This window comes from Mizuhopecten yessoensis, unplaced genomic scaffold (genome assembly GCF_002113885.1).
Source record: "Mizuhopecten yessoensis strain PY_sf001 unplaced genomic scaffold, ASM211388v2 scaffold2091, whole genome shotgun sequence".
NCBI classification, from domain to species: domain Eukaryota; kingdom Metazoa; phylum Mollusca; class Bivalvia; order Pectinida; family Pectinidae; genus Mizuhopecten; species Mizuhopecten yessoensis.
In genome coordinates, this window is record NW_018404373.1 from 1,477,735 (window position 1) to 1,492,465 (window position 14,731).

Here is a 14,731-nt window from a genome sequence, read left to right on the forward strand (position 1 = left end):
TTACATCTCTTACTCTCAACACTTTCATAAAGGGGTACATCTCTAACTCTCTACCCAGTTATACCGAGATACATCTCTTACTCTCTACATATATAGTTATACCGGGGTACATCTCTTACTCTCAACACTTTCATAAAGGGGTACATCTCTTACTCTTTACCCAATTTTACCGGGATACATCTCTTACTCTCTACATATATAGTTATACCGGGGTACATCTCTTACTCTCAACACTTTCATAAAGGGGTACATCTCTTCCTCTCTACCCAGTTATACCGGGATACATCTCTTCCTCTCTAAAAAGTTATACAGGGGTAAATCTCTAATTCTCTATCCAGTTATACCAGCGTATATATCTTACTCTCTTCACATTCATAAAGGGGTAAATCTCTTACTCTCTGCACAGTTATACCGGGATACATCTCCTTCTCTCTACACAGTTATACCGGGATACATCTCTTACTCTCTTCGCGGTTATACCGGGGCATATTTCTTACTCTCTACACGGTTGTATAGGGGTATATCTCTTACTCTCTGCACACTGTTATACCAGGGTACATATCTTACTTTCTACACAGTTATACCGGGGCACATATCTTACTCTCTATACTTTCATAAAGGGGTACATCTCTTACTCTCTACACAGTTATACCGGGATAAATCTCTTACTCTCTACACGGTTATACCGGGATACATCTCTTACTCTCTACACGGTTATACAGGGGTATATTTCTTACTCTCTACACAATTATACCCGGATTTAGTACATCACATGATAATTTCTAGGATAGCTATTGGATAACTACCCTTGTTCTATTTGGTATAGTTAGCATCCGCTCTTGACGACGGGAACTATACCTAGAGACAGGCACTATACCTTTTTTTTTTTGGACCGCTGAGATACGGGAAAAGTAGCGTGACGCTAAGAGTTGCGCCCCTTCTCCGAGGGGGCACCGTTTATATTCTACTTTCACTTAATTGTTGTCGTCTGCCAAAATGGCTTCGAATTTCGGGACCAGGAATGCCGATTGCTTCGCAGAGGCTCAGCAATGCATAAAGACGAAGCAGACGACACCATTTGACGTCGCAGTACTTACAGACTTCCTACTGGAAAGGGGAACCGTATGTGACATAGCGGTGATTCAATCCAGTGAATTGAATACGCAACAAAAAAGGAGAGATCTACTCAAACAATTATCTTAAAGACATTTGTTGTTGATTATTAAATATTTTACTTTTTATTGTCAAATGACAGTCATGTGATGTACTAAATCTATTATGGCCCTTTCCCTCGGGAACAGTTCTCTTATAGTGTTGTCTGGAGAGGTATAGTGCACCCCAAGACAACACTATAAGAGAACAGTTCCCTCGGGAAAGGGCCATAATAGAATAATATATGTCACTCTCTACGAAATTATACAGGGGCATATCTCTCACTCTCTTCCAAGTTATACAGGGGTATATCTCTTTCTCTCTACCAAGTAATGCCGGTGTTTATCTCTCACTCCCTACCCAGTTATAACGGGGTACATGTATACCTCTCACCCTCTACACAGTATACCCGGCTATATCTCTTTCTCTCTACATAATAACAGCGAGAATATATCTCATTCCATATACAGTTATACTGGGGAGAATCTTATACTCCCTACCCTGTTATAACAGGGTATATCTCTCACTCTCTGCACAGTTATACCGGGCTAAACACAGTTGTATAGGGGTAAATCTCTTACTCTCTACCCAGTTATACCGGGGTACATCTCTTACTATATGCACAGTTATACCGGGGTACATCTCTTACTCTCTACACAGTTATACCGGGTACATCTCTTACTCTATGCACAGTTATACCGGGATACATCCCTTATTCTATGCACAGTTATACCGGGGTACATCTCTTACTCTCTGCACAGTTGTATAGGGGTATATCTCTTACTCTCTACACAGTTATACCGGGGTACATCTCTTACTCTCTACACAGTTATACCGGGGTAAATCTCTCACCCCCTGTTACTTTATGTCATATAATTATATAATGTCATTCATGTCTTAGTAAGGATAAGATATTGTAGAGTCAGGGCCGGGGAGCGTGATTCACGTAAAGTTCCCTTAGTAGCATGTCATTTAGACAAAGGCCTGCGAATAGGCCAATGTATATAAGCAATTAACTTGGTAAAATGTGTGATTTATGTTTTGTGGGATTCAAATGTCTTTGATACGAGAAGCAACGCATATAGACACACATTGTACGTATTGCATCTAAAAAATATCCATTTTTGCGCTATTTCCATTACGATTTAAACTGCAAGAAAAATAAGTTTCTAATGGGATTTAAAATGAAAATCCTCAATTTATATGCAAATTAGTTTTATTATTTCTCCTAACATTAACCAATTTGGTAATATTATTTTTGGAAGTGTCATTGGAGGAGACTATACTATAACTGGATCATATGACAAGATTGTCCTAGGTAACGACTTTTAATTAATCCGTCCAGAGTAACACCCTCTAATTAATTAATCAAGACACACATCTATCTGAAGCTCGTTTAATTTGACACTAACACATACTGACAATATCAACCGTACGATCATGAGTACAAACAGTTAGAGGTCATCTCAGTTACAAATGATTTAGCGGTAAATCGTGTTAACTCAGTGCTTGTCTATAACTGTATATCAGCAACAGAAAATAGAACGGTTCTTATTTCTTAAAATTGTGAAAATGGACACGTGGAAGATACAAAATATCTTCGATGAAAATCTAACAATTGCAAAAAAAATTGCAAAGATACCATTGAACACTAAGACTTCAAACGATGTCCGATTTCGGTGATAGTACATTTTGGAAATACTTAGTTACACGAGACACAGAATACAGGTATATGCACTTGAAAAAGTTTCAAAATCAGCAAAACCACTAAGATTGTACAAGTGTGATGTTTGTTTATAGATAAGATACTTTAGATAGTTTTCACATTCGGAGTTTATCTTCGACATTTTCCACAGTTCATATGAGTGCTGTGTAAATAAATACCTACAATTCGTATTTCGACATCCAAGAAATACTTCTAGATACACTGTTTAGAGTCAGTTTAACTAAACCTGCTTATATTTCATATTTTAAAATGGTTAGATGATTTCTTTAACAGAATGCAAAACTAATTTACCAATTCAATGAAAACACAACCACTAATATTAAACTGCTTTTGAACAATGTGAACGGTTTTAAACTTAAAAAGTTTGTGATTTCGGGTCTAGCATCAGCAAAGTAAGTTGAAATATACAAAATACACAAAATAACATAGAAATCCAGATTATACATAAACATGGACAGGAAGTGGCGTACATGACGCATGCTCTTTAGTCAAACGCTAGGTTTTAAACCGAATTGCAAATTCTTTCTCTATCCGAAAAAAGGAACATTTTTTTAACAATGTATTATATATTCATATATCACAGAATTACAAAACTATAAAAACTACAAAATGGACGGACATGCTCATTAGTGAGACGTCTTAGAAAAGTACATTTCTGTACTTGACAGAGTATCATTACAGAGATCGTTCATATTGATTGAATAAGCTCTTTAGATCTTATCCAATCTATAAATGTTATACTCAAAAAACCTAAAAAGGAAAGATAAGAGAGAATGTTCTTTTACTTTTTCTTATAGACCTTTCGGACACGAGATAGCACTCAGTGTCTATTGTCCATGTGTTGGGGTTCTGGCTGTTCTTTAGGACTGTTTGCTAGTTGGAATCCTCTGTTTACTCACAGCTGTGTGAAGTCCTCATCAGACGACTGGTGCCCCACGATCGTCTGGCTGCCGAACTGACTCAAGCTAAGTTGTTCTTGGAGGTAGCCTCCGTCCCTGTTCTCGTATACAGTGTCTCTGCCCATCCCTGTGTGTGATGAACCATCCCTTATCCCAGGTTTAGGTGACGTCAATCTGCTCCCACGTCTGTGTGTTGTGCCGTCCTTATGACTGTCTGGGCGCAAAACAGGAGATTCGTCCCTGTTTCCAGGTGATACAGTCCTATTCTCGTGTCTTTTAGGGGACCTTTCTTTGTTTCCTTGGGATACATCCCTGTTACCTTCTCTTGGAGGGGATACATCCCTATTTCCGTGTCTTTGAGGAGAGCTGTCCTTGTTCCTTGTATTTGATGCTGATACTCTGCTCCCACGCCTGATTGTTGTATCAAAATTTTCCTGATGTCTAGGAGGGGACCCTTCCCTATTTCCATGGGGCCCTTCACTGCTTCTGTGAGATGTTTCCCTGTTTCCATATCTGGGAGGAGATACATCCCTGCTTTCATGTGACCCATCCCTTATTCCATGAGACCCTTCTTTGTGTCCGTAGGACACATCCCTGGTCCCATGGGACACGTCTCTGTTTGCATGTTTATTAGGTGGAGATACATCTCTTTTCTCGGGTCTTGGAGGAGACCCATCTCTGCTCACATGTCTTTGCGGAGATAAATCCCGGCTTCGTTGCCTATGAGATGCTGTACTGTCATGCCGATGGGAATTTCCGTCCTTGTGACTTTGCCTTGGAGGCGATCCATCCCTGTCATGCCGATGGGATGTTCCGTCCTTGTGACTATGCCTTGGGGGCGATCCATCCCTGTCATGCCGATGGGTTGTTCCTTCCTTGTGGCGATGCCTTGGCGGCGATCCATCCCTGTTATGTCGATGGGTTGTTCCGTCCTTGTGGCTATGCCTTGGCGGCGATCCATCCCTGTTCCAATGCCTCGGAGGAGAACCATCCCTGCTTCCATATCTGTGCGAGGTACTATAATCGTGGTCTTTGTGCGGCTTTCCGTGGCTATGATGCCTGTGGGATGTACCATGATCGTGATGTCTTTGGGAGGTTCCGTGTCTATGAGAGGACCCTTCTTTGTCATGATGCCTATGGGATGCTCCACTCCTTCCATGCCTGTGAGATTCATGCCTATCTTCATGCTTGTAGGACGTGCCATCTTTGCTCAAATGCTCTTCCTTTGCTTCCTCCCTCAGATTATGAAGAACAGCTTCATTATGCATTACTCGCCTCCGTAGCTCATCATTGCGTAGGCGCAGCATATCTTTTCGATCTTGCTGATCCTGGACGTTTTCTCGCAACAGATCATGTTCCTTCCGCAGGTCAGATAACTCCTTATCTTTAGCTCGCCAGTCTTCTTTGTCTGCCAGAGACGAGAGCAAGGTTTTAGGGTGGATATCTAGGGATTGGAGGAGCTCTCGTTTGCCTCTACTCTCCTCCCAATCGACCATCAGGTTTTTGAGGTCAGCCTTGTGCGCCCGACTTTGATCACCTCGTGCCTTCTGTATAGTATCGCATTTCTCCTCCGCACCGTCTATGTTTTCTAATATCTTTTCTATCTGTTCGTCAGCCTTTTTATTCCTCGTTTCTAGCAAACCTCGCTCCTCACGATAATCCCTGATCTTTTGGATTCTCATAGCCTTTTGATAGTCATCATCTTGCAATTTCATTGGAAATTGTTCCCGCTTTTCTAACAACCAATTCCTATCAAATTCGACTTCTTTTTTCAACCGTTCCAAGCGCTGTTCTTTCTCTCGAAGTTGTTCTGCGTCTGTTCGTAGATGGCTTCCCCATTTGTTTAGAGACGAGTCGAAATTGGTCAACATGACACCCATCTTCGTCAGGGTATCATCTGTTTCCCGCAGTTTGTTTTCGCCAAACTTAACCGTGCCGGAATATGCATCATAGATGTCTTTCATTAGATCGGTACTTTGGTGGAGTTGCTTTATACAGGTGTATATCTTGTCTGGATCCGTCACCTGAACACTGATATTCTGAGTTGGCGGACACTTAAGCAGGGATAGCAACTTTTTAGCCATCCTCCGACACTGAACTCACCGGTACTGGCCACCAAGCCGGCTTACCTGCTGTAAGGAAAGTATGTTCGTTGCACACTACTATGCCGCCGCCATTTATGTTGTTGTTGGTTGAACGATAATGACGTCACCAATATTGTGTCGTCCCCAAGTATTATGACGTCATAAAAATTGTGGTAAACAATGTCGATTGGTGAACGCATTTGCCTACAGGATACAAGGAGCTATATTTTTCTTGGCACAAATGGTGAGCTATAATTGCGATAAACAATTGTTAATGACACGTCATAAATTACCAGGCGTTTAACAACTTACATGTAACATAGTTTTTGTTTAACACTATGGTAATACCGAGTGGTTTTAAACACCAAGATACAAGATACAAGATACTTTATTTAACGTCGCATACAGGTAAACAAGGAACATTAGCTCTTGAAAGCTATCATTGCGACAAACATATGTAAAATAACAATAACGTATTATATTTCAAGTAAATGGAGATAATCTCATATATTAATAAAAAGCAGGAATAATCATCACAGAAAAAGAAAGTTTCCATATCCCAGGATTCTAAGTGATTTGGAGTCCCCTACCTAAAAGCATTAAATGTGATCACAGATAAGTAGTATTCAGAATAAGTAAATAATAGACATAGTTAATAGTGAATGAATACTTGTATATCACACAAGAATTACTTACGACTTGGATTAAAACACTATGAAATGGAATATACAAACATGGTAATATAGCAAAGAATAAAGATTGACAGAATATGCACTATTATAGTGTGAATTAAAAAATGATACCGAAATCAATTAACATTTTTTTGTAAAAAAAATATATTTTAGAATATATGGAATTAAAATACAAATAAGATGCTGTAAAAATATAGAATAGAATTAAAACATCAGAAATGAAATAAGACAATAAAAGTATCACACAATCCAAAATGTCAGGTGGCAGAGGTAACCAGGGCACAGTATGAAGTATCACTCTTTGCAGATATTGCAAAGGCAGATGGGGCCATCCCAGGGATGTACCAGCCACCGGAATTCTTTGAAGTTTTCAACTTTTCGGAAGTCATTTGGGAGACTGTTCCACACCCGGGCGGCCTCAAAAGCAAACGATTTATGTCCATACTTCACAGTGTTGACCTAGGCACCTCTGCAGTATTTTCCTTCCTGAAGTCATAATTAGACATCTGAATATTTACACGGTTATGAATATATTCAGGAGAAATTTTGTTTATGATTTTAAAAACCTCACAACCCATATCTTTAGGTAAGGTAATGTATCAAGGAACAAATATACCGAATTTGTAGTGTATGTATTGTATTGTAACTGTTGTATCTATTGTATTAATTAATAGAACAGTATAGATTATATATGCTAAACTAGTATTTTGACTAAAAGTAAACCAATTTTGGGAATAATAGATGACAATAAAGTTTAAAAGTTTAGTAGAAATTAAATTGAAATAACAGATTGATCACTTCAAGTGGTAAACACTTTATTGCAGTCCTAGCAGCGTTCAATGGAAATAACGACTTTGGGATCTGAATTTAACTACGGTTACAATATAAAATGTTTACAAGATGCAATAATCAATTACGTAGAAATAAACGTATACATCTACCTCGGAATTCCTACACTGTCACATTATCAGGCTGTCAGAGGTAAATAAATCATACAAAAAAAAAACTTAAACAGGCTGTAATTTCAAAAGGTTAGCAATTATATATTATTTAATATACCTTTAAGACGTTTTTTCGTTTACTTTTACCGCAATTACCTGGTTTAAATTGAAAGGTTTCCCAGGTTTATTCAATCATTCCGTACAGAACTGGACGTGAACAGGTAAGGGAGATCACCTGCCCGACTACATGTACTTTGGGGTTTCTCCCGGTATTCCCGTAGGCCAAGTGGTTAAGGCGTCTGGCATTCTGCTACCACTAGCCCTCCACCACTGGGTTGCGGGTTCGAGATCTACGTGGGGCAGTCACCAGGTACTGGACGTAGGTCGGTGGTTTTTCTCCGGGAACTTCGGCTTTCCTCCACCACCAAAACCTTGCACGCCCTTAAATCACCATAGCTGTTAATAGGACGTAAAAAAAAATCAAAAAAAGCTGGTATTCCGATTTTCTCTTATAGTAAGACCCTCTGCACACTTCCATTTCCACAGCAACAGTGATTGTTATAAGCGTGTTACTTAATTTGATCAAATGAGCACTCGAGACCCTTTTAGCGGTTCTATCACTTGTTGTAGCGCCATTGTTATTCCTAGTTTACGATATTAGTTTCCAAAGCAACCAAGGAGACACGTTGCAATGCCGGCGTATACATTTCTGAAAAATATGTTTTGGTAAATTACGTAAAAAACAAATCTGGGTAATGTAAATTGAGTTTATAGCGTGTCATTGTAAATCAATGTATACGGTGACATTTTAAAACATACCAAAGTTTTAAATGAACCATTACCTAAACATCAAATATCAAAGTTATTTGAAAATTTTCGTCTCGTGATTTTTCACCTTTGAACGTTAACTACTTCTTCTATTTCTTATGGACATTTACTTTGAGAAATGATTTTCCGCTGACATTCGGTTTCAAATATAATCTTAAATAACCGCGTTTTTAGTTTTGTTCAACGTCTTGACATTTAAATCAGCTATAGATCACATCTGTCTTTGAACACAGTGAAACTAATATATTACAGGATAAAATATCCCACGTATACAGCTTACAAGGTTCAGACCTTCAGCGTTTTTAGCTGTGAAAAGTTAATAATTCTTGATCTATTGGATAAACAATTTCACCTGTGATTAAAACTATAGATCTGCTCAAGGACAAACTAGTACATTTCTAATCCGAGTTTCCTTTCGCATTTCTGTTTTATGGCTTCAGGGAAGCGCTTTGGTATCGATATTCTTCAACGTGTCGGGAGTTTTCCTGACAAGGTGTGTGACAGGAGAAGTACAAGTAGAAATACAACGCTCTGTTAGAGCTACGTGATGTTTTTGTGAACAATTAATTAAAAGGGTAGTGGTTTGATGAGTTGTTTCTTCACACTGGATCGTCTATATCAGATACATATTAATAATCCCAGTAATCATTCCCTATATTATATCTATTTTGAAACGGGTTTAATAAGAAACTCTCGACGCGGACAAACCCGATATTTCTATTGCACTAAAGGTCAAGATTTCGGATTTATTTGAGATATTTTCCTTTTGCGTTTCACGATTTCTTTTCGTTTCCAAGATTTAAAAATGTACATATTGTTACCAATTGAAGATAAAAGTGTATAACAGTACATTTGTAAGTTCTGATGTCTTCTGTTGAAAGTTTTGTTCGCAGCATTCTAACACTATACATTTGTTTGACAAGTTTCGATTTTCTAATCTTTATTTATTAAGTTTAAACTAGATTATATCATTTTTACATTCAAGTAAATATGCTAATCCCATGATTATCGTTTATTGTTTAATTAATTTCACACATCCGTAGACGTAGACGAACGTTGTTTACGAGAATGATGTGCACGCTGTAGCGCACTTCCGGTGATCAGTCTACAGGACACACGGAGTTCCGGTACGCTTGACGTTCGTGATGAGTTTTATGAAATGGAGTGTGCAATAAAATGATGCAATCTACGCATATGGACACTCCCTGCTTTAATATAACTTTGGCATTACGGTATTGCAAATAAATTAATCTGTTATGATATTGATTTTAAAAATGGTTCTTTCCAAAAATCCCTACATCAGTCAAATTTCTAACAAAAGACATTTTATTATTTATCAAATTGAAATGTCAAGGACTAACAGCGTGATTATCACGAGATACAATATGCCAAGAATCTCGGAAGTGCAGTCCCATGACAAATTAAAGGTCACAAGTGTATTTTACTCTATACTTCATGCAGGTCTATGATGACGCAACCAAATGGATATCCTGGCCACCGTCTCTAGAATATTAAATAATTAAGAAAAAACTAACTCTAATAATTTTGATCACTTGGATGTCTGATCCTAAGTTCTAAACTAGGGGGAGATAAGCTAGTAGTAAAATGACTCCTCAGTTTTCTGTTTGCTTTCATCTATTTTCAACCTTTCAATTTTCAAACAACTATAATCCCGTATAAGGCATCGCCAACATGAGCTGTTTATGTGATACTCATTTTGAAATATTTTACAACAGTGACAACGGTTCTAATATAGTTTAGCGTTATGGTACACTTTACGTAATTTTTTTACCCTACTTATTTACCAGAGGCCTTTCCCCCCAATTCCGGGCCTGGAAATAACATCCTCGAACCCACGACGACTGGACTGCTATAGTAAATGTCAAAACTGACGGAGTTGAAAGATTCAATAAAGATACGGCTTCGGGAGATTAGTTTATATATATGAATTACGAACACCTGTACGTTTTAAGTAACAGTGGAAAAAGTTCTGATCGTGTTCGCTTGACCTGGCTAGTTGTACACGACTACTGTTGTGTATAACACACTAAGCTTGTACAACAGGCTCCAATACTTATACCGTCAGGTAACCAAGCACCAGCACGATCAAATTAACGCTCGAGGATCAACAAGTATAATAATTACACTCATGTATTAGACAGCATTAAGTATGAAGTTTCTTTTAGTTTTGATGATAATGTTAGCCAGAATGTACTATCTTGCACATTAAAGCTGCTATATATATAGGTGCTATCTCGCTTCAAACGTTTTAAAAGAACATTAAACCTGCAAATTAAGAATGCATGCATTCTATTGCATCTTCCACGTCAATACAACGTTTGCATAAGGCCTCTTCTATCCTTAATGGAATTACTCTCAATGGCGCTTAGCATTTTAGGGATTACAGTCATGCATTATGCAACGCAATCCGGATTGGTGGGATCTGCCTCACCACGCGATCCTCTCTAGCGCCTCTATACGTGTTGAAGGTTATGTATGTGTTCGTATCCTTGTGGGTCTGTATCTCCACCTGCTCGTTGTAGTGTCATACCACCTAATACCACAATGTTCGTCACATTGTAATACCAAACCCCGACTATATGACACTCTAGGTAGGTGTAATGAGCAGCAAGGGTTAAGTGTACTGTTGAAGGACAACCATATCCTCATGATCCTGCCGTTTGTGGAATCCTAACATATGAATTTGCGTGCAATAAACCAGGACACTACCGACTTCCGTCTTAATTGCCACTCCTTAAATATGTTTTGTATAGGTTTAACTCTTTCCGCAAAGTATTTGCACATCACGGTACTATAGTATAGAGCCTGAATATGTCACAATCTCACGAATCTAGATCTATATATGTCTACATATATAAGTATAATCCACAGAGACCCGAATGGCTTTAATGCGGAGATAAAACCATAGGTACCCAATAATTTATTTTACTAGGTATGTTAAAACCTACATTGTATCATGATGTGCAAAAGGTATTATTACATGTATACCTCATGACCTTTGTAACAGCGTGTTTGATTCGTTTATATTGATCACTTGACGTGTTACTGTAAATAAAACATCGTGTTTTGTCTAACGCGCTCGAGTATCATTGGTCATATTTCCCTTATTCGAAGTATCTCTAGTAAAATGTGGAGGAACCATCAAAATCGATTTCTGAGTGACTGAAGCAGACGACAACAATGGTACGTCATTTTGATCCTCTTTACTAACGTGTTATTGTTTTATTTTAGCATAATAACTTATTTGTTTCCCTCGTGGTTGGGAAAACGATTCTTTGTTTCCCCTCGATTAATTATTTTGTCATACAACAAGGAGAATACATGTATACAATGTAACACTGGACGTTTAAGGGGTTTCTTATAACAAGTGGGATCCATGTACAACCCTGGACGTTTAAAAAAATACAACCCTAATGTTATAAACACTGGTGTATAACATCAAACCCCAAAAAGCCGACTGGACAAGTATTACCGTTAGATTGGGGCGGGAATTTCACCGAATGTTGAGGTTTGAACTTCAAATATTACTTTCTGCACATCACGATAGGACCAAACATAGTAACGGTCACACATTTCATGTCATTGTCGGTGAATCTTCACCACATTGCACTTCTCTGTCTCTTTGTAGACGATATAAGATGTAGTTATGTTAGTTAATGTAGAAACATAAAGGAAATTCTCATTGAAAGAATCATAAGATACCGAATTGAAGAATAGAATGAGAAAAAAATAGATATAAATGAATAATAAAGAAAATACAAAAAAGTTAATGTAGCACTGGAGCGTGTAAAAACAATCCAAACACAACATTTGTTTTTGTGTTCTGGGAATAGAACCAGTAAAGCTAACAGAAACGGAAGTTCTGTGATGTTGATATTAATTCCGATTATAACGTTATTAAAAGTCAATTGTTTGATTGTTTGTTTTTGAGATAAGTCGGGAATTTCCAACGACTGGAAGCTGTGTACATTTCACATACCACTCTGTCCCAACAAAGAAAGTAGTTTTAGCCGCTTGATCACACGGGTAATGGAGCGTTATGACCCGTGACAAGGTCTGACAACACTTCAAACTGAAAACTGTAATACGTACAGCTTCGATTTTATCTTCAGTGATTGTCAAAAAATGGCGACTTATCTGGTGTTGTTTGATTTAACGCGACAACATTTAAGTAGCTGACCTCGTTTTGACTTAAGATCGGAAATAAGTTTAGTAGACTACTCTCCCGATCACATAATGATTTACAATTTGTTTATCTGGCGAAAACCAATATATTTTTTTATTTATTATACACATAACATTACGATTTGTCACCTGCAACTGGTTATGAAGTGATCTCGTCAATGACACGTCTCCATAGCCTTTTCTAAAAGACAACACAGACGTCGGACTGATAAGTCCGGATTCCGAGCCTAATGAAGCATTCATTTTTTTTGCAATTACTCTTGTGGTTTTACACCGTTGAAAGGATACAAACGTTACAGTAGTGCAGTATACCTTGCGCAGAATCAGATAGGGACTGTTTTCTATCTCGAGTTTCACTTGAAGCTGTCTGTCCAAGGCTAGGCAGATCTATATCTCAGTCGTGTTGCTTTGGAGTGTATTAAATGCTATCACTAAGCGGCCCTCGCTTATTTTTACGATACTCAACGAGTTATCTATTAATGTTTATTACAGTACAGGGGGTTAAGCATGGTAAAGTAATGATTAGATCTTTCGAAAGTTGCAAAACGTTGGTTCGAAAACTGATAAAATACCCGCAGAAAACAATGAGTTATTTTCGTAATGCGGTTCAATAATTTAGGCCGCGCTAAAATTTAATTCATATATTTGAAATTAAGTCAACAAATAATGAATCTTGCCTTTGATGTAAAATACTTGTCCAGGGTTGATTGAGAGGTTAACAGTTATACAACCGGTGAATTTTGATCAAACTTTATAAAAGTAAATGTGGGTCATGTGTTAATGGTTCTTAACGTCACACCTAGATTACCTCACCGGTAGTTAAAAAAATGTTATGCTGTCAACCTAGATCTTAAAACCTGTATATCATGTTTCGTTTTATACTTTTCTTTGTAAGTTTATTGAAAAGAGTGAAGTAATTCTTACCGGCTCCCCGGCTGCTTCGCTTTGAAACAAATGCAGACACTAGCAATTATTAGCTTGTTATAAAAATATGACTATCATGGCGAAGGCTAATGTGATCAAACAACACTAAACTTGCCGCTAGTTTCATTTTTAATCTCCTCCGGGAAGACCTACTGTAATTTAAATTTGTAAGAAGCGATTTTTTTCCGTAAATATTTCCCTCTCTTCTACCGGATGCAACAGCTGTTATTTACGTATTCATAACACAGGTGTGGAAATACAGTGTTTTCTAATTCATGATATTCGTTCACACTGTTACTACTAGACTTTGGCACACGATGCGCACTTAATCCTCACAATACGGTTACTTAATTTTAATACCTGATAGTAAGAATCGTGTATGCTTACCCATATCTACAAGTTCCTCCTCCAGAAATCAGAACAATTTTTTATCATTCTACCACATCGGCGATATAACGACTCATTTCATTGATTAATAACCATGTATTATCATTGGACAAGAATACACGCGCGTGATTGTATCATTTTCGAATAGACTCCCTGCATTGGAAGTATCAACCAGTGAGCCGGGTGTTTCTCGACTTAGGTGAATTTATGTAGCTTATCGATCCTTGTTTAAGAAAGTATGTGATTAGTTGATCTAATTCACGTTGTCTTACTGGCACTGTCGTAGTCACGTCTGTATCATCAACATATGTTTGCATGTTATCATGAAAAATATATCTAACTCTGAATCCGAAAATATATGAAAAAAAGTTTATTCAGACTTAAGTTGTCTTCGTTAATAATTTTTCAAATATTTTCTCCCCCTCATAACATTTTTAACTGCGCATTTGCTGAATATTTGATATAAAGTGGCAAATAGTACACTTGTTTAAAGTAAGAGAAACTATGAACGTATCAAACAGGGTTTTCACTTACATGTATTTCATAATTCATACTGTACCTTACCTAAAGGGCTGAGTGTGGTCGACAGGATCGCATTTCTTCACTTAGGTTTGAAGGGAATAAAACTCTCGTGGTTATTATTAATTTCCTTTGTATTCATGTTACACATTTAAAAGCTAACTATTTATGTCACCCTAACCCCCAACTGTAGTGTACGTTACACATGCAATGTAGTTATGCACCAGCTATTTCATAGCTAAGCATTTGTTGTGGACGCTTGTCTACGTGATATTTTTTAGTAATAAGAGTTATCTCCCGTCATTTGACTCTATTTAGAGTCTGACAAGCAGTCTTTACATTTTTTCAAAATTATACCTAAAATTTGTAGCTT

The 14,731-nt window shown here is 37.7% G+C and overlaps 1 protein-coding gene across 1 annotated transcript; it reads right to left on the reverse strand.

The window, feature by feature from the left end:
• Positions 1-2,513: 2,513 nt before the first annotated feature.
• Positions 2,514-5,985, reverse strand: LOC110445173 (filaggrin-like). Its single transcript, XM_021489637.1, has one exon. It carries the CDS (start codon positions 5,859-5,861, stop codon positions 3,774-3,776), a length of 2,088 nt encoding a protein of 695 aa, XP_021345312.1. The 5' UTR covers positions 5,862-5,985; the 3' UTR covers positions 2,514-3,773.
• Between the last annotated feature and the right edge of the window lie 8,746 nt (positions 5,986-14,731).